The following is a 24,159-nucleotide window of genomic DNA, read 5'->3' on the forward strand; positions in this document are numbered from 1 at the left end:
CAGAAAAAATAATGGTTAAACAATTTATAGAACTGCTCAAACAATCCGCAAAATTAAATTCCACAAAAATCTCAAATCAGCACACCACAAAATTTATTTGTTCCTTTAAGGTAACATGAAATTTTGACCAACGATAGCTGATATGCATTAAAAGGAAGAAAAACATTCCTTTGAAAAAATGATGACGTCTATTTAATTTGAAACTTTAGTTCTTAATACATTCAAATTTAATTTTAAAATTATGTGATGTTACGTAATGTATATGACGTCACAAATAAGTTTTGTCAAAACTGGTCATTAGGTGCATATTCTGGATTTGTCTAAAAAGACCAAAACCATTAGATTAGAATCAAGTTCCATTACTTTTCATGGATATTGAAATGTTTTTTTGCCACAGAGAAATTACTCTCGTAATTTTCAATTTTGACTTTTAACATTTTCAAGGTGCTGCATGAAGTCGTATTGTTATTGAGAAACAAATCACCATCTTCACCAGACTAACCTGATAACAGCTGTTCATAATTTTCTTACGTGCACAGTAAACCTCTGAATGCACTTGAAAATTATACATCTTAGGAAAATAGTCCTCCCGCGGAAAATTTTACAACAAGAATCTTGTTGTGCGCCAGAAAGTCAAAAACTGATACGGCGTTCTATTCGTAAACACAATCACGCAACTTTATTGTCATCCCCAGTCCTTTTAGACGAACGCGGTCCTTACGATTTTGAGATACCATATTCGTCAGATTGTATGTTTTCACCCATCCCTTTAGAGCTTCAGCGTGGTGGGCAGAAAACAATCACAATCTGATCTCAGGTTACACCAGACCGGTTCGAAAAAGAGCTGGACAATATGATTTATTATGGAGTGGCTAATTGCTCGTTAATGCCTCTCAACAATGACACAGGTTTGTCCAAATTTTTACAGGAAAGCACAAAAAGCATTTTCATCCTTATCTGTTCTTGTTAGGAAACCTCTCTTCTGTGCCCAATGTCAGCCTTATTTTTCAATGTTATGGCTTTCTTTGAGCTACTTCTAATGTACGAAATTCGAAATCGAAATTCGAAATTCTTTCATTTTTTATGGAACTTTATGTGAGAATACTTTCATTAATTTTATTTTTAGATACGCGTGTTGAATTTATATTAAACAATTTTCCAGCCATTGTCCAACCAAAAAAGAAATGTGGGAAAGTTCATCCAGTGATCTTCACTAAAGAGGTGAGACTCATTTTACATAAGACTGACTGATGTTTAATTTTTTTGCTGACGATTTTCAAGAAATCAGAACTCTGGGAGCAGATAGCCCTAGAGATTAAATGTATCGAATATTTCGAAATTTATCGAAATTATTGTTTACTGACTCAGCATTTTTTCAACTTTATTGATAAGTTCAAAACAAAATATCTTGTGATCTAGATGTCAGTACATAATGAACTATACCTCTATTTGACACTTGAAAATCTTTGCATTAAAATGCTTTTGTCAGCAAAAACAAACTTTCAGTCTCAAGAAAAGCTATACCGGGTGCACCAAAAAAAGTATACAACTTTGTCGAGATATTGTGAGCTTCATGATTTAATTTTTTTGTTCATTCTTTTTTTATTGTATAGAGGATGCTCTAACTTGAATTTTGAGCTATTATACATTAAATTTGAAAACGTAGTTCGAAAATTATTTCAAAAAAACTGACTTTTTTTTAATGTCGTAATTTCAAAGTAATCAAATTTCAAATTTCAGTAATTAACTGAATTTAGTTTCTCCTTTTGTTCTAGAAGCCGGCAAAGTTGGATATGGATGGTTTGTCAAAGCTCAACCAAATTATCATCGTCAAAGATGATCAATCCATTAGTTTGTTTCTTTCGGGCACAAGGCTTTGTAAAATGCCTTTGGATGCAGGCCTTGCCTACGCTGCAAAAGTCATGTTGGCATTCTACTACCTATTAGATTTGGACAATCCCAAATTTTTAGCATATTTCAATATTATTATTTTGGAGACACGAGTGTTCCTATTGAAATAATGAAAGATCTCGATGCATTCATGGTGAAGTTTACCGACTTTAAAATTCAACGTCAGAAATCAACTGCGTGAGAAGACTATAATATTTTTATATTACGATTTAAGTTGCTCTATGTATATAACATCATTGTTTTCTTAAGATAGTTTGTGGGTGGATAAACCATTTGTCACTGTAGTATTCTTACCTTTTCCCCATCATCTCAGACATGGATGTGGGGCGTTCTTTTGAAATTCGTGTACATTAAAGATTTCCTAGTTTTGATTAAAACACGAAACAGGCCTTTCTGTCGAACTGACGGACTTCAAGTTTTGAACCTGTGGTTTTGGAGAAATGGAGTACGCCAATTGCGATAGTTATCTATATTGTCAAAATTTCCTGAATTTTAACTGCATTTGGGTGTTGCACATTTTTCTTCTCTAATAACACTTTTACTCGTATATAGCACCATATAGCATATCTTTTGAAAGACATTTTGTACGTTTACTCTATAAAATCTTTACTTATATCTTATAAGTATTGTCTTAGTTATATCACTTCAAATGTATAATACAAATAAATAAAATAATGCATCAATTCCCTACGTACCATTCATGTATGAGGAGTAGGGAATCGACGCATTATTTTATTTATTTGTATCATATCACATATTTGATGACACGTTGAAACAAAACCAATTTCATTTGTATATTTATTTCCCTAATATTCTGGCGCGAAATTTTTCTGTCTACCACATTGTTTATCAAAGATAATTAAATCTTATTTTAAGGCAAAATAGACTTAAAAAAAGAAGCTATAATATTCTAAATTCAAAACAAATTTTCTTATTATTCGGAGAAGTATAAAAATGTTCATCTTAAGAAAAGTTTGGCTAAATTTCAATTTTTTTTTCTTGTTTTAAAATTGAAGAATTTGCTGTGCAGTACTCTATTATATGACCACTCCCTCCTTCTTTCTCCTTGCTTTTTTCTCTTTCTTTGCATCTGTACATTTTTCTGCTTTCTATTGTTTAAGTTTAAAAAACAAAAGTAATGGAAACTTAAAATAGAAAATGATGTGATGGAGACAAGATGTTTCATTACAGTAGCCATATATAAATGTAATTCATTTGAGCTCAGGACATTGCTATTTCTTCAATTTTCTCAGAAAACCTGCTAAAAATGAATAACAAAAGAATTAAGAACAAAGGGTATCGGGAAAATCAACAAAACGACTAGGTAGTCGAAATTTCGCCTATGCTAGTTAATTTGTAAATTTAAGTAATTTAAAATGAAAGTAATATATCTTTGCGATTTCAATTTTTATACATCGCCAGGTTAGCAGCACTCACGGTCGACAATGAATATCAACAAAATCTTGACAAGAAGAAACTTGAATATGATCAACTACAGCGAGAGGCAAAGATCGCAAAGTCTCGAGCTCGACTCCAAGCCTATGAATCTGGGCTAGAATCTGATGACCAAGGTGGTATGGACGAAGCTCTCAAAAATCTACCAAAGCAGAACCAATTCTCGTTCATTAGAACGTACGTCAACCAAATACCACAAGACAGCCCAATCCCAGAAGAAGATGATCCTCCGATCCTGCCAAGTACCACCGGCCCTCAAACCAGCAATAATTCACCATTGCCCTTCATACCAACGACAGGTATAATGTCTTCAATCTATCACAACCAAGACTTATGCTTACCCAAACGGTCCGACTTATCCGATACCGTCAAACTCTGGAGTGTTGTCGTCCACTCAACCACCATCACCTCAAATGGTTTACAGTTCCACACTACCTAAAGCTACATTACAATCATTTCATCCAAACACATACGGTTGGGATCCAGTAACATTAGTGACATCAACTGTCCATAACATCAGCCAAGTGCATCCCTCGCCATCCGCACTAAAGACCTCGTTCACCATACTGAATCTCACTGAAGTGAAGTCATCAACCTCATCACAAGATCTTGCATCAATCGTCAATGAGATGCGGGCTCCTAATAGTGCCAACAGCTTCAAAGTTGGCATCCTGGAAGTACCTACATCCAATCCTTCAGCATCTTCCACCTGATAGAAGAAATTCGAACGTTGGTATTCTCATTGGATCAAATTGTCCTCGTGCATTGGAACCCTTGTGCGTCATTCGAAGTCAAGATGGTGGTCCTTATGCAACCAAAACAAAACTGGGTTGGTGCGTCACTGGCCCAATGGGAAGTCAAACCTATCAACACCAGATCAGTTGCAATCGGGTAAACGTGAAGTCCGACGATTCAAGTCATTACTTCGACTTCAAGGAGACCATCAAAGATGTATTCATCAGAGAAGGTATGCTCGCGATTGATTGTACTCTTGATATTCATGAAGTAGCCAACCGAATGGGTTTATCCATCGACGATGAAAGATTTCTAAAGATTGTGAGCTCAGGCAAGCATATCAACAACAGATTCCACTTGCCTCTTCCATTACGTAATTCAGACAAGATCGTCCCAAACAACCGCTCACAGGTCCTACAACGAGCCTACTGGTTCAAGAAAAAGATGATCAACAATCCCAAGCTGTTAGACGATTACACCAACTTCATGAAATCACTCATTGACAGAGGACATGTCAAAATTTCAGATAAGGCTCCAACACCAAACCGAACCTGGTACATTCCTCACTTTGCTGTGTACCACCCTAAAAAGCCGGACAAAGTCAGAATCGTCTTTGACTGCAGTGCAGAATGTCACAATTACTGTCTCAACAAAGAGTTACTTCAAGGACCAGACGTGACGAACCAGCTGATTGGTGTTTTGACAAGATTTCGCCAAGGACCAATTGCAGGGATGGCAGACATAGAGACAATGTTTCACCAAGTACGTGTCGAAGAGGAATATCACGACTATCTTCGTTTTGTGGGCTGGCCAGATTGTGACTTATCAAACGAACTTGTCGATTATCAAATGTGTGTCCATCTTCAAGGAGCAACATCTTCACCCAGCTGTGCCAATTATGCACTACGAGAAACTGCCAAGTTGTACAAATATCAATTTAGCGAAGACGCTTCTAACACCCTGATTCGTAATTTCTATGTTGACGACATGTTAAAGTCATTTCCAAGCACCCAAGAAGCTATCATCACAATTCCAAACATTGTCAACATGTCAAATGCTGGTGGATTTAGATTAACGAAATTCCATTCAAATGATCGAAATGTCCTAGCAACCATCCCAGAGGAAGAGAAGTCAAAACGCCTGAAGAATTTGGATATGTCATCAAATCCCATCCCAGAGGAACGTGCACTTGGAATGAACTGGGATCCAGAATCTGACCAATTTTTCTTCAAAATCGAACTAAAGGAAAGACCAGCAACTAGAAGAGGAGTCCTGTCAACCATTAGCTCCATTTAGGATCCACTTGGTATCGTTTCACCCTATCTACTTGAAGGAAAGAAGCTTCTCCAGCAGATCTGCGTGGAGAAGGGTTGGGATGATCCACTGTCGCCAATGCAAAGTCAACAGTGGGAACAGTGGAAGAAGGAAATCAAACTGCTGGAAAAAGTTATCATCGACCGATGCTTCCCTCCAAGTGGATTTGGCCAGATTATCGATTCATCGCTACACCATTTCTCAGATGCGTCTTGTGATGCATATGGCCAAGCATCATACATCAGACTTATCGACACTGCTGGAAACATATCCATCAAGTTGGTGATGTCCAAATCAAGAGTCGCCCCTCCAAAACGACCAACCATCCCACGATTAGAATTAACAGCTGCAGTATTATCAGTAAAGATTACCAACTCACTCCATAATGAGCTTGATATCCTCATCACAAACGAATACTTTTGGACAGATTCACAAGTTGTTTTGGCATACATCAGCAATGAGGTTAAACGTTTTCATTTATTTGTTTCAAATCGCATCAAGTTCATCCGAGAAAATAGTGCACTTGATACGTACCATCCAAGGAAAATCCTTCAGACGACACCAAAAGAGGATTGAAGTTCAACAACACAGCAAAAGACAAACGTTGGATCCATGGACCAGAGTTCCTCTACAAGCCAATTGAAGAATGGCCAGTACAACCAACCAAATTGAAAATTGAAAACGATGACAAGGAAGTTAAAAGAATTAAATGCAATGCTGTGATGACCATAACAGAGCACATCCTATCAACCTTGGAACAACATACATCAAAGTGGCACAAGATGAAACGAATCGTTGCAACCATGCTCAACTGGCGTTACAAGTTGAAGTCACCCAAATTAATCATCGTGGCAGAAGACCTTGAACGAGCAGAACGTGTCATAATTCGACTTGCTCAGTGCAGAGCATACCAAGAAGAAATTGCAACATTGGAATCCAATCAAATGAATTCCCTGAAGAAGAGCAGCCAATTGATTAATTTGTCACCATTTCTTGACAGCAACAATCTTCTTCGAGTTGGTGGACGTATCCGCAATGCTGATATACCATTTGAAAGCAAGCATCCAATTATTCTCCCAAGGAAATGTATAACTACCAACCTCATCATCGAGCATCTACATCAGAACTTACATCATGCTGGACACACCTCAACTCTTCATGAAGCACGAAGGTGTGGTTTTTGGATTATCAATGGGAACTCCCTCGTTCGATACATCCTTATGAAATGTGTTCAATGTCGTATCCTTCGAGGAAAAAGCTCAACACTAAAGATGGTTGATCTTCCAAAGGATCGATTGGAACCTTCACCTCCATTCACGTATTGTGGTCTTGACATGTTTGGACCATTTATAATTCGTGAACGTCGTTCAGACCTCAAGCGTTATGGCATCATTTTCACATGTCTCAACAGCAGAGCTGTTCACTTCGAAAGCGTATGTTCCATGGATACTGATTCTTTCCTCTTCTGCCTGAGACGTTTCATTTGTCGTCGTGGTTCACTTCGTACCATCCGCTGTGATAATGGCACAAACTTTGTTGGTGCTAACAACGAATTGCAGAAAGCCCTCCAAGAAATGGATACAGATAAAATCAAAGACAACCTCCTTCGTTAAGGCACAGATTTCGTCATCAATTGGATCCATAACCCGCCATATAGAAGTAACTTTGGCGGAGTGTGGGAACGTCTCATTCGGTCAGCACGAGCAATTTTGAATGGTTTAATGTTCAACCATGGTCATTCGTTGAATGACGAGTCATTTCGTACATTCTTAGTTGAAGTTGAGGGAATCATCAATTCTCGACCCCTCACAACTGATAGACTTGCTGACCCAGAATGTCCCAACATATTGTCACCTATCAACCTGTTAACCATGAAATCCAATGTTATTTCACCGCCACCTGGAGTATTCCAACGTGCATACTGTCGCCGACGCTGGCGACGAGTCCAGCATCTTTCTAACGAATTCTGGTCGAAATGGAGAAAGGAGTTCCTTAGTCATCTTCAAAGTCGTTCCAAGTGGACCAACTCGACACGAAACATGATTCCTATCGAAACAAATGGAAACGAACTGTCGTTACGAGAGCACATGAAAGTGATGATGGTGTTACTATTAGACTTAATAAAACTGAATATGTTCGCCCAGTGAAAAAACTTGTGGTATTGGTTGAATGTGATTAATGGTTTGATTGATTGTTGTATTCCCAGCCGAGGGAGCCATGATATTTTTAGTATATTTTAAAAAACAAATAAAATATTTGAGTCTTTCAGTGTAGACTTTTGTGGGATTTTTTCTTTGTTTTTTTTTTGACAGTTTTTGTTTGTTTTTATTTTTCAATATGTTTTCAGCACATCTTGAGGGAGCCAGATGTTACAGCTGAGGCACAGTTTTGTTGATTTTGGCTCCTTTCAGGATATTTCTTTGTTTTTAGGTATTTTGTGTGAGTTCTGTGTTTTACACTTTTTTGTCATTTCTCTTGTCTGTCTGGGGTCTTAAGTTATAGCTTATAGTATAAATTCAGCCTTATTTATTTGATGTGTCATGCCTCTAGCGTATAGACATGCACACTTCTTTATAGTTTATTTTGTCTATTGTTTACATATAATTGGTTTATAATTGGTTTATAATTAGGAATAGGAATGAGAGATGTATAAAAGAGCTTTGATGTTACATGATCAGTTGTGTTACAAAAGTTGTCAAGTAAAGACATCAAGTAGTGAATAGTGAATTCACAAGTTCAAAGTTGGTTAAAATTATGTTTTGATTTTTTGATTTTATGGTAACACACCTTGATACATGCTGGCTTCCTAGCATATTTACACATCTTGCTTACTGTTGCGGCAGCAAACTTATAGTCAGATATTCAATGATTTGGAATACTTCGTGCAATGTTGATAATTGACAAACCGAAATAATAAGAATTTGTTGAGTAGAGTTGGCACGTCAAAAAGATCGTGTACATATATGGTATTTTTACGTAGAGTAGAGTGTCATGATTTGTGAGAAGGGAATTGTTTTTCAGAACTTTTTCTCTATTTGAAAGGGTAAAATTTTTCATCAAATTGTTACATCATATAGAATTGTTTTTATTGTCTAATCACCAATGGACTTATCTTGAATAAAAATGTAGATTGAACAATTTCCGGTTTTAACTTTTCTGGGAGAACATATCTTAGGCTTATTTATTATTTTGGCTTACAATTCTTATATTTTCTGCATTGGGCTATTCCAGAAAGAGAATTGCACTGGGCGAAATAAGAGATTTCCAATCCTGGAAATATCTTGAAAATATGGCATTTCTAGGGATTTCCAGTGATTAGAAATATGATATTTCCAATACATTTGTAAATATGGAAATATGACTTTTCTATATTTCCAAAGTTTTGGAAATATCATATTTCCAAAATTTGTAAATGTGGAAATATGGTATCTCCAAAACTTTGGAAATATAGAAAAGTCATATTTCCATATTTACAAATGTATTGGAAATATGGTATTTCCAAAACTTTGGAAATATGGAAAAGTCATATTTCCAAAGCTTTGGAAATATAGAAAAGTCATATTTCCATATTTACAAATGTATTGGAAATACGGTTTTCCCAATCCTCTAAATATCTTGAAAATATAGTATTTCTATGGGTTTCCAGTGATTAGAAATATTATATTCCCAGTAAATTTTAAATGTTAAGAAGATGTTTAAAATTTTATGTCTCGAAACGTTTAAAATTAGAGGCAAAAGTCTTGTTTGCTGATTGATATTTGAGAAGTTGCCTCCAAATCATAAAACATAATAAATAACAAGTTATCAAACAATAATGTTGAGGAGTTATTTTTGAATATTTTCCATTAAAAAGTGAAATTTACAAGATATAGTTCAACTCATGTAATTCAAATGGTGAAGGGGTCATAATATTTGATCGTATTGAGTGAATTTTCAACTTCAGAGATACATAAACGATTTGCAAATTGTGTGAAATTTCGAATTAAAGGAGTTTGGATTACATAAGTTAGACTGCTAATGAAATGTAAGAATATATATAAGTAACAATCTATACTGCATTTCTATCTACAAAATTTTAAACATGTACTGTACAATAACTGCATTTATTTTGGCAGGTACTAAAATATCAAAATTGGGCTCTTCCAGAAAAAATCCGTTCATGGGGGGTGGAGGATATATAATTTTTTTCATGAATTACCCCTGGACACTTTGATTTTTAACCCCCTGGACACGAGTTATACCCCTGGACAAACATCAAATCAACCCCGTGGACACAAAAAAATTACCCCTGGACATTGCAATTTACCCCCTGGACATTGCAATTTTTTGGTATTTTTTCAATACCCCTAGACAATTCATCCTCCACCCCCCATGAACGGATTTTTTCTGGAAGAGCCCATTTTACTCTTATCCTTCCCACATTTTTCAAATTCCCTAAATTTGAGAAATTTCACCACCACATGCTCGTCAAACCATTATTCAACAAGTGGTTAAAAAGCCTTTCCATATTGATTTTCTTACAAGCATGTCTACTGCCCAGGGGAAGAGGGGCTATTAATTAACTGAAATAAATGAAAATATCAAGCTAAAGAAAATCTCAAACAAAAGAAACATTAAAGCAAAATAGTAACATAATATAACAAATGAATAGGTTAAAGGTTTATTTAGTTATTATTGTCCATGCATTTGATTCGTCGACCTCAGGTGCTGCCCTTCCACTGAAAGGCCCCATCTTGCGTATAACAGTTTGTCTTCGCGCTTTTGTCGATCGCTTTGTCATTGTCTTTTTTATCCAACGCTTCAAAGTACTTATCACATTTTTGCGAACGCCATCTCAGTGGTTGAACCTCGAGTCCTCCTTTTCATCTTCGGACGACATGAAGTCCATCGTTAAAACCTTATCGATCACCATTTTATCGACGTCAGAGTCGTCTTCGCTTTTAGCACCTTCTTCCGATTTCTAAGCTTCTGAAAAAAGGAAAAAGACAAAAATGATTGAAGTAATACTGTAAAAGCTGAAAAGTAATGCAGGTTGAAAAGATAAAGTACTATTGAACGAAATCTGTGATTTAATGTTTTCCGAACTTCTTCAAAGTGTTCAGCTACTATCATTGCAGGCAAAAATTTTTCAATCAAAAACTTTCAAGTAAGACCCCCGATAAATCTATAAAAAAGCCTAACAAATATGTGTTAACGGTTTCAATACAGAAAGCTTCAGCTATTGTGATATTATGCCCACAAAGATGGGTGGCCACGTCATTACATCAATCTATTGTTTATATGAAAATGAAAGAACACAGTATAGTTCATAGATTTTAAAGCATAAGGCCTCTTACCGTTTTTTTACGTCCAATTTTTGCAACATTTGAAAGAAAGTTATCATTTCTTCTTGTGGTGTAGTACTTTGAAGAATTGAAATCAGTTGTCACTGATGCTGAGATTGAATAAGAGGGAATGAATATTCATTGTAGTACTTTTTGAAGAGATAACTGAAGACGAGACAAAATTACTAACCTCTAATTAATTTCCTCTCACTAAATCAAAAAATTCCTTTTCTATTCAACCATTTGCATATTAATTCAAAGGCAGCAATATAAAAAAAAGAAAATATAAAAGAGATATCTCAACCATTTTCTGTTCATAATAAAAACAATAAATACAACAAATAAATCTCAATTACTCTTTTATGAAATGGAATTATAACTATTCTTCTAATATTTAAAAAATGACTTCATTTGTATTCACTTACATAAAACTGTGATCTTTCCTTTTTCCCATGGGTGTTGAATTCAATGAAGATTGAAATGTTCCTATATATTGAAAAATATATATTCAGAAATATACACATCCAACAAATTTGTTACATCAATATGATCATTTAAAGAAATCTAAATTTTATGCGAGTTTAAGAAAATTCAATATCACAGGCACCTAAAATGCAAATGAAAGGCCAAAATAATTATTTACAGAAAGAATGCTGAGTTATCAATGCTGAGTGAAGGAAAAATTGTTATTCCAAACATACCAGTTACAGGCACAGGTGGATTAGAATCAGCAACACAATTTGGAGTCACGTTCCACTATCTTAAAAATAATTAAATTAAACTCATTAGAATCCTGCATCTTTACTTTTGAATACGATGAGTGTAAGATAAGGAGAATTCTAGATAGAGGTGTAAACCACTGGAAAAAAATTCTAAAATCACAAAAACGTTAAAATTTGCAAAACATCACAGATCAATCACAAAAGAAATAACACATCACATAAAATCAACAAAATCTTGTACAAATTTTCCAGATGATCCACCCCTCGTTCTCCAGTTACCATAAACTTGATAAAGCAAACTTTTCTACTAGCTCAAGAGATCAGTTAAGTTTTTCATAATTTCAGAATTTAAAAGTACAAGAGGTTTTTATCTCAGATATTCTCGATTGATAAATGATTAAGAAAAAATGAATATAAATCGATAAACAATCGAACTATGTAATCAGGCTCGTGAAAAACTCTACTGTTATTATATATAATCCAAAAAGAATGGAATATAAATCGATTGATATCTCCTCTTTTTTATTGATTTTAATTGGAACATTAGAAGTTGATTTAATAAACAAAAAAAGTCAAGTTTAAGCATCAGGAAAAGAGTTCATGTTTTAACGCAGAGATTTTTTCAACTAACAGATTTTAGACAAGCACACACCATCAAATAATCAATTAAAACAACTTACTGTTGGTGATGGTGATTAGTCTCATCCAGTAAGTTAATACCACTAACACTGATTTGTTGTTGTTTCACTGTCACGCAACACTGCCAACACCAGTTACATCTACACTTTTATCCGACACTACATATAAGAAATTTCATCAGCAAGTATTTCTTCTTCAGTCTCACTAGAGGAAGACACGGTCCGATATCAAATCTTTGTAGAACATACCGTGAAAATGGGTAACTTGCATCATTGGAGGCTAACATGCATAGCCCTCAAATGAAAGACCCAGCTGGTCATTAAAATACAAAAATAAATCAAAACAAAAATGGTAGAGTAGAGCTGCGAGCGGAGCGGCGGAAGGTTTGTATTTTAATGACCAGCCAGGTCATTCATTTGAGGGCTATGCATGTTAGCCTCCACTGATGCAAGTTACCCTTTTTCACGGTAGTTTGCAAATTGATGAGATTTCAATTCAAAACCAAGCTCTTTTTTCTTCTTTATTCCAAGAAAACATTGTTCTTTTATTCAAATTTATTGTAGGCATTCTTTACTATCTCTAAAATTCAAAATTATACCAAGTGTATCAACTCTGTATGACATAATACAGGATAACCCTAATTTCAGTAAATTATGAATAAAGTATTATATCAAAGATATCTTAGCATATCTTCAGCATCGCAAAAGTTTGAAGCTCCAAACTTTACACAAATGTAGTTGAGTTAGTGAAGTTACTGTTTACAGAAATATGAACACAATTTACGGATAAAAAAAGTGAGTAATCTGTGTTTGAAAAACTTGAAGATTGAATCAAATTGTCTTTTAATCGCCATTTTGCAAGTTTCCAGTTTCAAACGAGACTAGCAACCCGATCTCATTTTCTCTCAATACGCTTGCTGATGGGTAAATTTAAAAATTCTGTTTTTATGTGCGATATAATATGTCGAGTTCCTTTGCTATCTTGTGATAGGTCTTTTGTTCTAATAGGCCATTTCACAGTCGCAAAGCGTAATGGGTAATCAGGACCACTGTGCGCTAATAACGACTTACTATTGGTCCAAAGTTTTGAAAAAAATTGAAGATTTTTGCGTCTAGCCAACGGGAAGCCGTAATGGAGGCGCAATCAGTCCTGATTACCCATGATCCATTTCGACCGTGAAATGGCCTATACTATATGTAAGCTACTGAACTAGGGGGGGGGGGCTTTTCCTGTACCACCCCTTAACTTTTGATGTAGTAGGTCTTTTTTGATGAAATTTGGCACACAAGATCCTTGTCACGTAAGGTAACATTTGACAAAATTATTTTTTGATGACGTCACTCATCATGCCCAAAGTGAGCAAAATTGTATTGTATTCTTACAAAAGCTTTAGAAAAAAGTTGCCTGAATTTAAAATATTTATGTTATCCTAAATATTCAATAAATTACGGTTTAAACGATATATTTGACATTAAGATTAAAAATAAATTTGTATTGAAAAAGTGTCAATTTTTGTGACACCTTACTGTCAGAAATGTCATCATGTTCAAGGTGTAAAAATTTTTAGGTGTCAATTTTATTTTTATTTTGAAGCTAAATAAAAGTTAGGAATTTACAGAAAATTTCATGGCAAAAGCTCTATTATTTCAGGAGCTATTTATTACCAATAGTTTGACTTCCAAACAGAAAGAGCCCCCCCCCCTACGCCGAATAGGGTTATTAAACCTCGTTGCCTTTTCTTTGAAAATAAAAGCAAAATCAGAATGTTTATGATCAGTGCTTGATTTTGATGCGATTGTTTCGCTTTAGCCAAAACTCAAAGCCCATCAGCCCATCAGTCTTTAATGCATAGACTAAAAATTTAGAAATAATTGCGAATGTAGTCTTTTCTTTTCTTTTCTTTTTTCAGTTAAACAAAAGTTAATTTCTGAAAAATTTGCAAATATTGCAAATACCGTCTTTCAAAAATATTTGAAATTCATTGAAATATCATAAACATGTTTTTTATAAGAATAGTACGAATTCTTAAGAAATTGCCAATAATCATATTTCTGCCTCAAAGTTTCTAATTTATTAATTGAATATAACATCAAAATCTATGAAACTGAAACTCACCCTTGAGGGTATTCTTAGGATGCTCCTACAATTTGGCCAATTATTACCCTGATATTCTTATAGAACATATTCTTATTAAAAAAGGGGTATCTTAAAGATATTTATTTATATTTTTTTGGAATTTCATATTATTTCCAAAAATTAGCAAATATTGCAAATACCGCCTTTCGAAATTTCTGAAATTCATTGAAACATCATATTTACAACATATTTCCAATTTTGGAAATTTCATATTTCAAAAAAATTGCAAATATTGCAAATATCGTCTTTCAATATTTCTGAAATTCATTGAAACATCATATTTACAACATATTTCCAATTTTGGAAATTTCATATTTCAAAAATTTGTGAATATTGAAAATACTGTTTTTCAAAATTTCTGAAATTCATTGAAACATCATATTTACAAAATATTTCCAATTTTGGAAATTTCATATTTCAAAAATTTGTGAATATTGAAAATACCGTCTTTCAAAATTTCTGAAATTCATTGAAACATCATATTTACAACATATTTCCAATTTTGGAAATTTCATATTTCAAATATTTGTGAATATTGAAAATACCGTCTTTCAAAATCTCTGAAATTCATTGAATTATCATAATTTCAACATATTTCCAATTTTTAAAAGTCGAATTTTTCAAATCGCTTGTAAATATCATATTTTCAAGATATTTCGAAATTGGAAATCTCTTATTTCGCCCAGTGTTGTATGTGGGGGGGATATAACAATTTTCAGTGATTTACCCATCGGACAAAGTGACTTTTGAACCCTCGGACAGAGCAAAATTACCCCTCCCCCCGGACAAAACAAATTTTGAAAAATCTTTAATACCCCCTGGACAATATATCCTCCACCCGGGTTGTACGAAACATTTTCTGGAAGAGCCCATTGACTGTTTTAATTCGAGAAAGTCTGTGTATAGTATTTATATATTGATATAAAATTTAATGAAGTGATGAAATATCTCAAAAATGACATAAAAATTTTACTACGCTTTAGGAATGCATTCTGGAACTAGTAAATTTAGGCTCAGGCTGGGCTGTTCTTAATTTTTGAATTTTTCAGGCCTTAATTTTCTTAATACGCTTAGTTTATTAACTTTAGAACTTGAGATGGGCTCAAAAATCTGTTAAAATCTGTACTTTTTAGTAGTTTCTGAAATCTGAGGCTCGGATTGTTCTTAGACTTTGAGCAAATTTCAGTCTCATGTTCTTATTAAAAAAAGCGTGTAGTCCTTGAATTTTACAATGTAAATGAAAATGCCAATAAGAGGACCCCTTGTAACATTTTCTAGGCAAAATGAAATATACTCATCGGCTCTATTTACGCCAGCCCTTATTAGCGTTATTTTTGGAGATTTGAAATTTTGCATGTCTTAATGGGGTAAAAAATGACCATATAAAAATAAGGTGGCCATCGAAAAATTGTTCTAATCGAGTCACCCACCCGCATCAATCATATGTTTCGGTGCGGAGACGCGGAAAAAAATCCGGGAAGAGCAATTTGACCTTTCTAAGTATAGATAATATTAAAACAAAAGAATGTATTTACCATATAGAGTAAAGTAGTTGCTAAAACAAAAGATATTTTACTTTTAAGTAGTGTTCACCTTTTTGACACATTCTCTTTAATTGGTCATATCTTTAGAACAACAAATTCTTATGTAGCAAAAGTATATATTTTGTGAAAGCCAATAATATTCTCTTTCTAATGGTAAAAATTTCAGTTAAGTTTATAAAACTGGGCAGGATATAATTAAAATTTTAAGAATATTAACCTTACCTTCTTCAAAGAAGTTAAAGTCACCCATAACTTTTGAATTTTGGAAAAATTATTTCGATACCATGTTCCCAATAGATTGAACTAAAAAAGCATCTTTGGATTGACATTAACTCATTAAATCTTAAATTCTGTAAAAATATTGAGAAAAAAAGTAAATTTAATGTAATTTTTTCAGTTATCTTTAAATTGAGGAAAAAACACTCGGTTAGAAATAAAATCCCAAGACGCTTTTGAAGTTTGATTGATCTTTTGGGAATCTTATAAAAAAAGAATGAAGTCGATAGCTAAATGCTTTGGGTGACTTTGGTTGCGGTCAGATTGGAAAATTTATAATTTTACCGCAACTTTTAACAATAGGGCTTGAAACAATAAAGTACCCCTCTACTAACAAAAGGAAGAGAAAGAAGAAAAACTTTACCAGACATTTTTTCCTTCTTTACATTTTTACAGTCTATATATAGAAGAGAGAGAAGTGTATAAAGGGGTGTGGTAGGAAAATAGGAGCGGCTGTTGAAGCTCATTAGCTCAGTCTTTCAGTCAACATGGAAAATAAATGGTTGTTTTTTCTGGTGTTGGCGCGAAAAATCGCCCAAGGAAAGTATGCTAAAAGAAAACTACGTCGATTCCTTATCAACAATATGAATGTACACAGCCACAAGAAACATCAGCAAATGATACAATCAGCAATGAGGAATTCTCTCTTTGGTTTTAACTCTCGAAAGCCGAGATCTGTATGGGCATACAAACGACGAGAGCTATGGTTCAATCGTATGATGTATGTGGAGGAACACGAAAATTTGAACCTCCATTGGAAGCAGGATTTTCGGATGACAAGGCCTACTTTCCTAAAGATTGTTGAGTTGGTAAGACCACGGCTGGAAAAGCGAGACACTAATTTCAGGAAAGCTATTCCTATCGAAAAGCGAGTAGCCATTTCAATTTGGAGGCTTGCAACGGGAAATTCCTTTAGAACTGTTTCAAAAACGTTTGCTGTCGGAAAATCAACTGCAGTATCCATCACTCGAGAATTTTGTAGAGAAATGCGACGCTTGGCACCAAATTTCATTAAGTTCCCTGCCAATAGAAGAGATACCGCACAAGCTATCGAACAGTTCAAGTTAGATTATTCCTGTCAAATTTCACAAGCTATTGGAGCTATTGATGGTACTCATGTAAACATTGTGGCTCCTGCTGGCGAGGGAAAGGAGGATTATTTTAGCCGTAAACAACGTTATACAGTAAACACACAAGGTATTGTTGGTGCAAACCTCATTTTCTATGATGTTGCAACAGGCTTTCCAGGAAGTTGTCACGACGCTCGAAATCTCAGAAATTCATCAATCTTTCATCGGGCTCAAAATGAGGAACTTTTAGTGAAGCCTATAGATATTGTGAATGAGACCGAAATACGACCGCTGATCCTTGGAGACAGTGCATACCCTCTTTTTTCCTGGTTGCTTACACCGTTTCCATTTGGCCTGGCTCTAACGAGACGTCAAAAGAAATTCAACAAAAGATTTTCTGGGGGGAGAGTACACGTAGAGAGAGCTTTTGGCATTCTAAAAGCGCGTTGGAGATGTTTATTGAAAAGGGTTGATAATGAAATTGAAAATGTTTCATCTGTTATAATCACGTGTTGTACCATTCATAATATATGTCAAATTAATAACGAGAGCTACATTGATCGAGATGGTGTATTGGAGCGTATTCTCCGTCAAGAGCGGGAGTCCAGACAACGTAGAAGACAAGATTATGAAGCCAACCCGGACGGAAATACGATTCGAAATGTTATTGTTGATTATGTAAACGAGTAGATATTTTTAGATGAATTTTTGTGTCAAAAGAAATTTGAGTTATCATAATCGAAGATATGTAATTCATTTAATGATTTTCCTTAACTCCTCCCTCTAATTTCAACAGATCCATTTCAGCGCTATTGAAAAGAAAATCTAAAATATAAGCACATCCAGGCTCAGCCAAGGTTAACGTGTTCTAATAAAGACACTCATACCTTTTTTCGACAAAATCATAAAATCATAAAAAAAGTTATAGCGATAAAAAAAATCAAGGAAAAAGTAACATCACCAAAATCGCAAAAAATCAAAAATCATGAAGAAAAAGTAAAAAAAATCTCGCAACTTTTTATCGAGTGATTTACCTCGACCAGACCCTGGTGAGACATTAAAGTTTATAAAACAAAATATATACGTTTTTATCATGCATGATTTCTTGTGACAAAACATTGTCTTGAAATTCAGTAAAAACTACTTATAAAACAAAAGAATAACAAAACATACTGTAACTATTTTACTGGATACTGTCCACGTCAGAAAAAAAGTTCAATTAAGTTCTTATTTTGGTTGACCTCCTGAAATGACTTTTGCGAACTCTAAGAAAAATTTCCGTTCATTTTCTTTTTCTTTGGCATCAGCTTCCATTTGTTTTTCAAGAAGTGATTTTTGAAATTCTTGAAATTGTTTTTCGCTCTCTCTAAACATTGTCATTTGTTCTTTCTGTAAATCAATCAAATCTTCTTGAAATGTTTTTTTCCTTTCTTTTCCGTTCTCTTTGGATTGTTTCTTGGCTTTTACCTCTGCTTTAAGTTCCTCATAATATTCAAACGACTCGTCTAATTCGACATCACTCTTTCGTTTACGTTTCTCTGCTGTTGGTTGTTCAGAAGGCTCAGTTGATGTTACGTCATAGTCATCATCATCGGGCTCAGTATCGACAATTCCACCAGCTGCACCGGCAGGAGGTTCAGTTGTTTGGAATCCAATGAAGGGCTCTGGCGTTTCAACATCATCAGGAACAGCACCAACTGCACCAACTTCAGTGAATTCTGGCAGATTGACTTTCTTTTTCTGGCACAGAAGTCTGTCCAAATCGTCATAATATGGGCATGTATTCAAACCTTCACCAGTTTTGTTCTTGTTTTTATCCTTACATTTCACATAAGTTTCTTCAATTCTACCAAATTTTCTTTTCACTTGCTCCAGACTTCTTTGACATCCGTGTTGGTTAACATTCTTCAATATTTGTGCCCATGCCTTATTACAGTCTTTCGATTTGAGTACATCAAAATTTTCCTTCCAGGCACTGACCAATGCATTCGTCTGTTTAGGCGACCAATGTTCTCGTTTTGGCTTAGACTGTTCACCAGCAATTTCTGTTTTTGTTGTTTTGCACCTTGTTGATGTTGTTGATCAGGAACTTGCAAAACTTGTTGCTGCTGGTGCTGTTGTGAATAGAAGGGTGGGTAGAATTGTGTTTGCATGTAGGGCGGGTAAAATCCAACAGGAAACCTCTCCATTTTATCTCTCCACTTCTTCTCTCAACGCAGCTCTAGCGTCAAATAACACAGATATTTTTCAACAACATCTCTCTCTCTCTTCAAAGTTTTTTTTGTGTCGAAAATAAATGCCGATTGTGTGTAGAAAGCTCGGGAATCCTTTTATTTACTTAACAAGCCGTTTGTTAAGCAACTTGGATTTTGAAATAGCTATTATTTAAAAACTATTGTTTTCGGAGTTACGTTAAAATAAGGGTTGCCCATGGGCTCCCCTTATTTTACAGTAAAATTTCTATTGTTCTCACACAAGTTTGAATGAACATAGATCGCGTGCAAACACCAGACACCAAAAATTCTTCCGTTATTTAGTAGCGGAAATTCCTGAGAGGGCATTTTTACAAAAGTAACCATGGTGATATGAGTTACGGAAAGTCAAATTTTCTGATGTGACCGCAACCTTTAACATCGTTACAAGTAGTATGGTATGGCAAAATTTAATTTTTTCTCATCAATTTGAAATTTTTGATGAGATAATTACTGTTTAATTAAGTAATCAGAGAAATGTGCCAATAGATGTGAGAATAAACATCAGCTGAATCCTCTTTTTTCTCTTTATTCTTTTCGAAAGAGACAATTATTTGTGTAAATAGTCGATCATAAGAAAACTTTGTTTTAAATTTTAAATGGTTATAACTCCTCTGGATCAAAGAAAGATTTTAAGATCACGATTTTACCAAAATGAAACCCATAAATTTTTTTCTACTTTGCCTGAAAAATTTTTTTGCAAAAGAAATCGGAAAAAGGTGTACACATACCTTAATAAACATATAAGAGAGAAATCAAAAACTCAGTTATAGTTGTTTATCAGGATAAAACCATGTTTCAAAATTCACAAAAGTGTTTCCTCTCACAGAATTTCAAGTCTTCAATGCAGCCTTTTAGAAGGTTTGCAAAATACACGAGCTTCAAGTCGAGCAAAGAATCTACAATATCAGATTGCTTCTAAAACTATATACAAAATATAATATAAAAATATCAACTATGAAAAAAGACATCACAGATTTGGATGCATGTCATAAAAATACAAGGCATACATTAGTAAACAAAGACTTTGCAACACCAGATTGCTTTCAAAACTATAGACAAAGAAAAATATCAACTATGAAAAAAAGTACATGTTCAAACTTTCATGACACTTATCACAGATTTGGATACAATGTCAAAACTAACATTGATAATGTCTGGGAATTGTAACAGTATTTTTGCCATTTCACTTTCCACTAATGGAAATGGGATAATGTTTTGAAGTTGCAAAACCTTATCCATATTGAAAAATATGTTATGTCTGGCATTGTCAGCAATGTTGCTGATGACAAGGGTGAAATTGACACTTACTCGACAATTTGCAAGGAACATGTGAGCTTGCATACACTGCTGCATCTCTTCAGGATCACCTGGGGTATCAATTCGTTTGTTGCAATTGACACAGAAGTAAGACATGTTGATGGAATTTATGCCAATGATTTTGGCCATGATCGTTATTTCGGTTGTGGCACTAAGATCAATAGCTTTGATTTCTTCAATTTCTTCTTTCTCGAATGCCCTTTGCTGAGTCGTGTTAATGTAAATTCGCCCATTGTATGAATTCAGGCGAATATTCTTGAGCAAGTAAGATTTGTTGGCCACCAGACTGTCAACATCATCAGCTTAATGGAATTTGACTCGTCACTTACGATTACTTCTTAACGATCAACAGCAGTATCTTTTCTCGTTTTGTGTTCAGTAATATCAAAAACACGGGTAACATGGCACTTAAGATGTCTAACTAGCTGGCCTGGAGCTAGGCTATATAGATCAGTTATTGTGTTGATAGCATCGGTGGAAAATCTCATCCGGTTGAAATGAGAATCGTCCACGAGGCAAAATGATTTCAGCATCATCTTTCACGACAATGTCATTATTATTTATATCTGAGTGAAGTTTTGTGATTTTAACAGGCGACTTGGACTGATATCACACATTAACTTGTGTTTTTAGGTGAGTAGCACACGGCTCTGAGCGATGCTGACGGGCTCTGCAGAATACAGTTAAAGTATTCTCTTTTGTTCTGTCCATATGTTCTGAGACCCGTGACATTGTGGATGAAGAAAATATCTACAAAAAATAACAAAATATCACTTTTTAAAAAATCCTTCCTTTGTCATGACACAACCCAAAATCCTTCTTTTCAGACTAGAAATGCTTGCAGGGTCTGAAAGTCTAATGAACAAGATTGACAAAATTTCCCTTGAGACACCTAGTTGGCCTAAATGGTTCAGCATTCACAAACTCTCCTACCAAACACTATATACCGTCAATTGGGGTTACTTTGATAAGTGAGGAGTAACATTCATCACCCGCAGACTACAACATTTTCTGGTCCTCAATTTATAAAAATCAAAAGTCATGACATGAATTGTCTACATTCTAGCAAAATTTGCAAATTGCAGACCAGAACAGTTTGTTGTTTGGAAGTGATGAAAGTTACCCATTGCTTATTAAAGTATGTAACCCCAATTGACGGTACCCTACTTAATTCATGCTTTTACCATACCTTCACTGTCGTCTTCATTGTCTGTCTGTCTTTTGTCTTCACTTCCACATACTATTTTTGTTTAATATCAGCATGACTTTAATCGCTTTAAGATTTCACAGTATGTGCGCGATAAAGGCACCCTTACTGTTAATATCATGCACTATGAATATATCTGATATTGGGAAAAAAAATCAGTGTAAATATGTGCTAGTATGTATATAATCCTAAAGTAGATAGATAAACACAAGAAAATGATGATACTGTAATCGGGATTCTCAGGGTCTTGAGTAGGTTATGTAGAATGAGGCACAGTATTAAACTTTTAAGTTGAAGGTGCTTAAGTGTATTTCGATGCCATAAAGTGTGTTTGTTTTGTCAACAAGAAATATTTTATAAAATGTTTTGTTCCTTTGTTATATACACTATATAAAAGTATAAAACACTAGACAGTCTGTGCCACTAACTCGATCGGGAAGATTCTTCCGAAATGGGAAGAACCTTCCCGAACGGGAAGAACTTACTCATTTTTTTCTGCCCGTTTTGGAAGATTCTTCCTCTTTGGGAAGTTGAAAATTGACTGAATCTCGGCGAAGCTGTACGATGACCGGCGAAAGTTGAAACTTTTTGGAGGTGAAGAAGCATCAAATTTTAAGGTTTTTCACCGAAAGAAAAGTAGACTTTACCGTAGAAATCTTGTTAAATTGTGAAAAAACTGCGTAAACTTCCCAAACGGGAAGTTCCAACCCGATCGAGTTTTCCTTAGTTTCTCACTTCTTCCCGATCTGGAAGTCCGTTAACCCGTTTGGGTGTTAAGTTAATTTCCCGTTCGAGAGGATTCTTCCCATTTCGGAAGAATCTTCCAATTTTGGAAGAATCTTCCCGATCGAGTTAGTGGCACAGACTGCTAGATATTTTTCATAGAAGTTATTAAGATTTTTAACTAGTTCTGTGAAGTAGTCTTTATGAAAAGGAGTTCTTATGATAATAATAGTTGTAAATGTATCAGCCACAAAGTCACAAAAATTTATACCACTAAGCCCCATAGCCATTTGAATTTGGGTATAATAGCCAGAACCATGTTTCTTTTTCAAAAATAAAGTTCCATCCTTTTCCTTGCCAACGAAGAACGATTTATCAAGAAGAATCGGATCGAGAGTCTGGTTAGCTTTAGATTAAGGGCATTTAATTACAATCAATCCAACACCATCTGGATCAACAACAAGACCGTCAGGACTAGCAAGTAAGTAACCAGGGCAAATTGGGTTGAATTACACACCCAGCTTCTCTGACTGTGCAATTTCTGTTCAATTTATAATTAAGAATGTTAGGATAAACTTGCCTCGCAACTCCCTCATAGTTATTACCATGTTCAAAGTTATTTCGCATATTCTTAGATATAATTGCAGGTTTCGGTTTTGTAAAATCAGCAAGAAGGGTTTCGAAATTCCTTTGTATAGACTTTGTGGGATTTGCTTGATGTCAATTTATTCCTTCTTGTAGAATGCCACAGTTCACAAGACGATTGTGTTACTGTTTCGCGTTCCAATTTAACTACCTCTTCGTTAGTTTTAATAATCCCCTGAATGTACTTGTTTTCTGTCTCTGTAAGGAAAAAGGAAGGGATTAATTTGCTCTCCCTTGAAATGAACGAATATGGCAAATTAACTTTTTTTGCTCCCTGTAAACAAACACCAGGTTATTCAAGGGTGGTAATATTTTTGGTAATGAATCTGTCAAAATCAATAGGGTGGAGGTGGCATACCAAAGGAGAACCAACAATCAATGTTTAGAAAAAGGGGTTACGCGCGCTCCAGGACGCTTAAGTGCGTCCCTCCACTCTGTTTGCGTGGCAAATAATGCTGATTGGGAAATACAGAGTAGCTCCATCTAGTGTTTTGAATAAGATATCTGTGACCATAACAGACCGACCTAGCACGGCAAGTTTTTTTCAAAATATAAAAAAAAGTGCCGAAAGTTCTTGGTTAACCTCACTAATATCTAGGGTAGACTCTTGAAGGGAATGAGCACTAGCGAAAAGTGAAAACAACAGGGCAGATTCACAGCTTTTTGGTTGGACACTCTTTTGAAAACTTTTACCCGATTTTTTATCTCTGACCGAAATTGTTTATAGGATATAGAATTTCAAGTCCAAAATATTTGAAAAACACACGGATTGGGGGGAACTTAAAATCCCGCCAAAATTTCTTTGAATAAGGTACCAAAATTCTCATACTCAAAAATTTAAAAAAATCCAGGAAACCTCTTAAAAAACTCTTGAGTCATTCTCAAA

At 34.8% G+C, this 24,159-nt stretch overlaps 4 protein-coding genes and 1 long non-coding RNA gene across 5 annotated transcripts; 4 read left to right on the forward strand and 1 right to left on the reverse strand.

Annotated features, from left to right (window-relative positions):
• Positions 1 to 3,990: 3,990 nt before the first annotated feature.
• LOC136816313 (uncharacterized) lies at positions 3,991 to 5,397 on the forward strand. The gene has a single exon (XM_067072641.1). The coding sequence runs from the start codon at positions 3,991 to 3,993 to the stop codon at positions 5,395 to 5,397; it is 1,407 nt and encodes a 468-aa protein (XP_066928742.1).
• Positions 5,398 to 5,493: 96 nt separating this feature from the next.
• LOC136816314 (uncharacterized) lies at positions 5,494 to 5,991 on the forward strand. The gene has a single exon (XM_067072642.1). The coding sequence runs from the start codon at positions 5,494 to 5,496 to the stop codon at positions 5,989 to 5,991; it is 498 nt and encodes a 165-aa protein (XP_066928743.1).
• A 206-nt stretch (positions 5,992 to 6,197) lies between these two features.
• On the forward strand, positions 6,198 to 7,028 carry LOC136816315 (uncharacterized). Its single transcript, XM_067072643.1, has one exon. It carries the CDS (start codon positions 6,198 to 6,200, stop codon positions 7,026 to 7,028), a length of 831 nt encoding a protein of 276 aa, XP_066928744.1.
• Positions 7,029 to 10,341: 3,313 nt separating this feature from the next.
• Positions 10,342 to 11,226, reverse strand: LOC136816246 (uncharacterized). Its single transcript, XR_010847903.1, has 3 exons — positions 11,165 to 11,226; positions 10,752 to 10,849; positions 10,342 to 10,383 (listed from the first exon to the last, which is right to left on the reverse strand). It is a non-coding gene; the product is annotated as an uncharacterized lncRNA (long non-coding RNA).
• A 5,318-nt stretch (positions 11,227 to 16,544) lies between these two features.
• On the forward strand, positions 16,545 to 17,816 carry LOC136816317 (uncharacterized). Its single transcript, XM_067072644.1, has one exon. The coding sequence runs from the start codon at positions 16,545 to 16,547 to the stop codon at positions 17,814 to 17,816; it is 1,272 nt and encodes a 423-aa protein (XP_066928745.1).
• The last annotated feature ends 6,343 nt before the right edge of the window (positions 17,817 to 24,159 follow it).

Source organism: Clytia hemisphaerica, unplaced genomic scaffold, assembly GCF_902728285.1.
Source record: "Clytia hemisphaerica strain Z4C2 unplaced genomic scaffold, Clytia hemisphaerica genome assembly, whole genome shotgun sequence".
In the NCBI taxonomy this organism is placed as follows: domain Eukaryota; kingdom Metazoa; phylum Cnidaria; class Hydrozoa; order Leptothecata; family Clytiidae; genus Clytia; species Clytia hemisphaerica.

Coding starts and splice junctions, on each gene's coding strand:
- LOC136816313 (XM_067072641.1), top strand. CDS start 3,991: ATGAGATGCGGGCTCCTAATAGTGCCAACAGCTTCAAAGTTGGCATCC.
- LOC136816314 (XM_067072642.1), top strand. CDS start 5,494: ATGCAAAGTCAACAGTGGGAACAGTGGAAGAAGGAAATCAAACTGCTG.
- LOC136816315 (XM_067072643.1), top strand. CDS start 6,198: ATGAAACGAATCGTTGCAACCATGCTCAACTGGCGTTACAAGTTGAAG.
- LOC136816317 (XM_067072644.1), top strand. CDS start 16,545: ATGGAAAATAAATGGTTGTTTTTTCTGGTGTTGGCGCGAAAAATCGCC.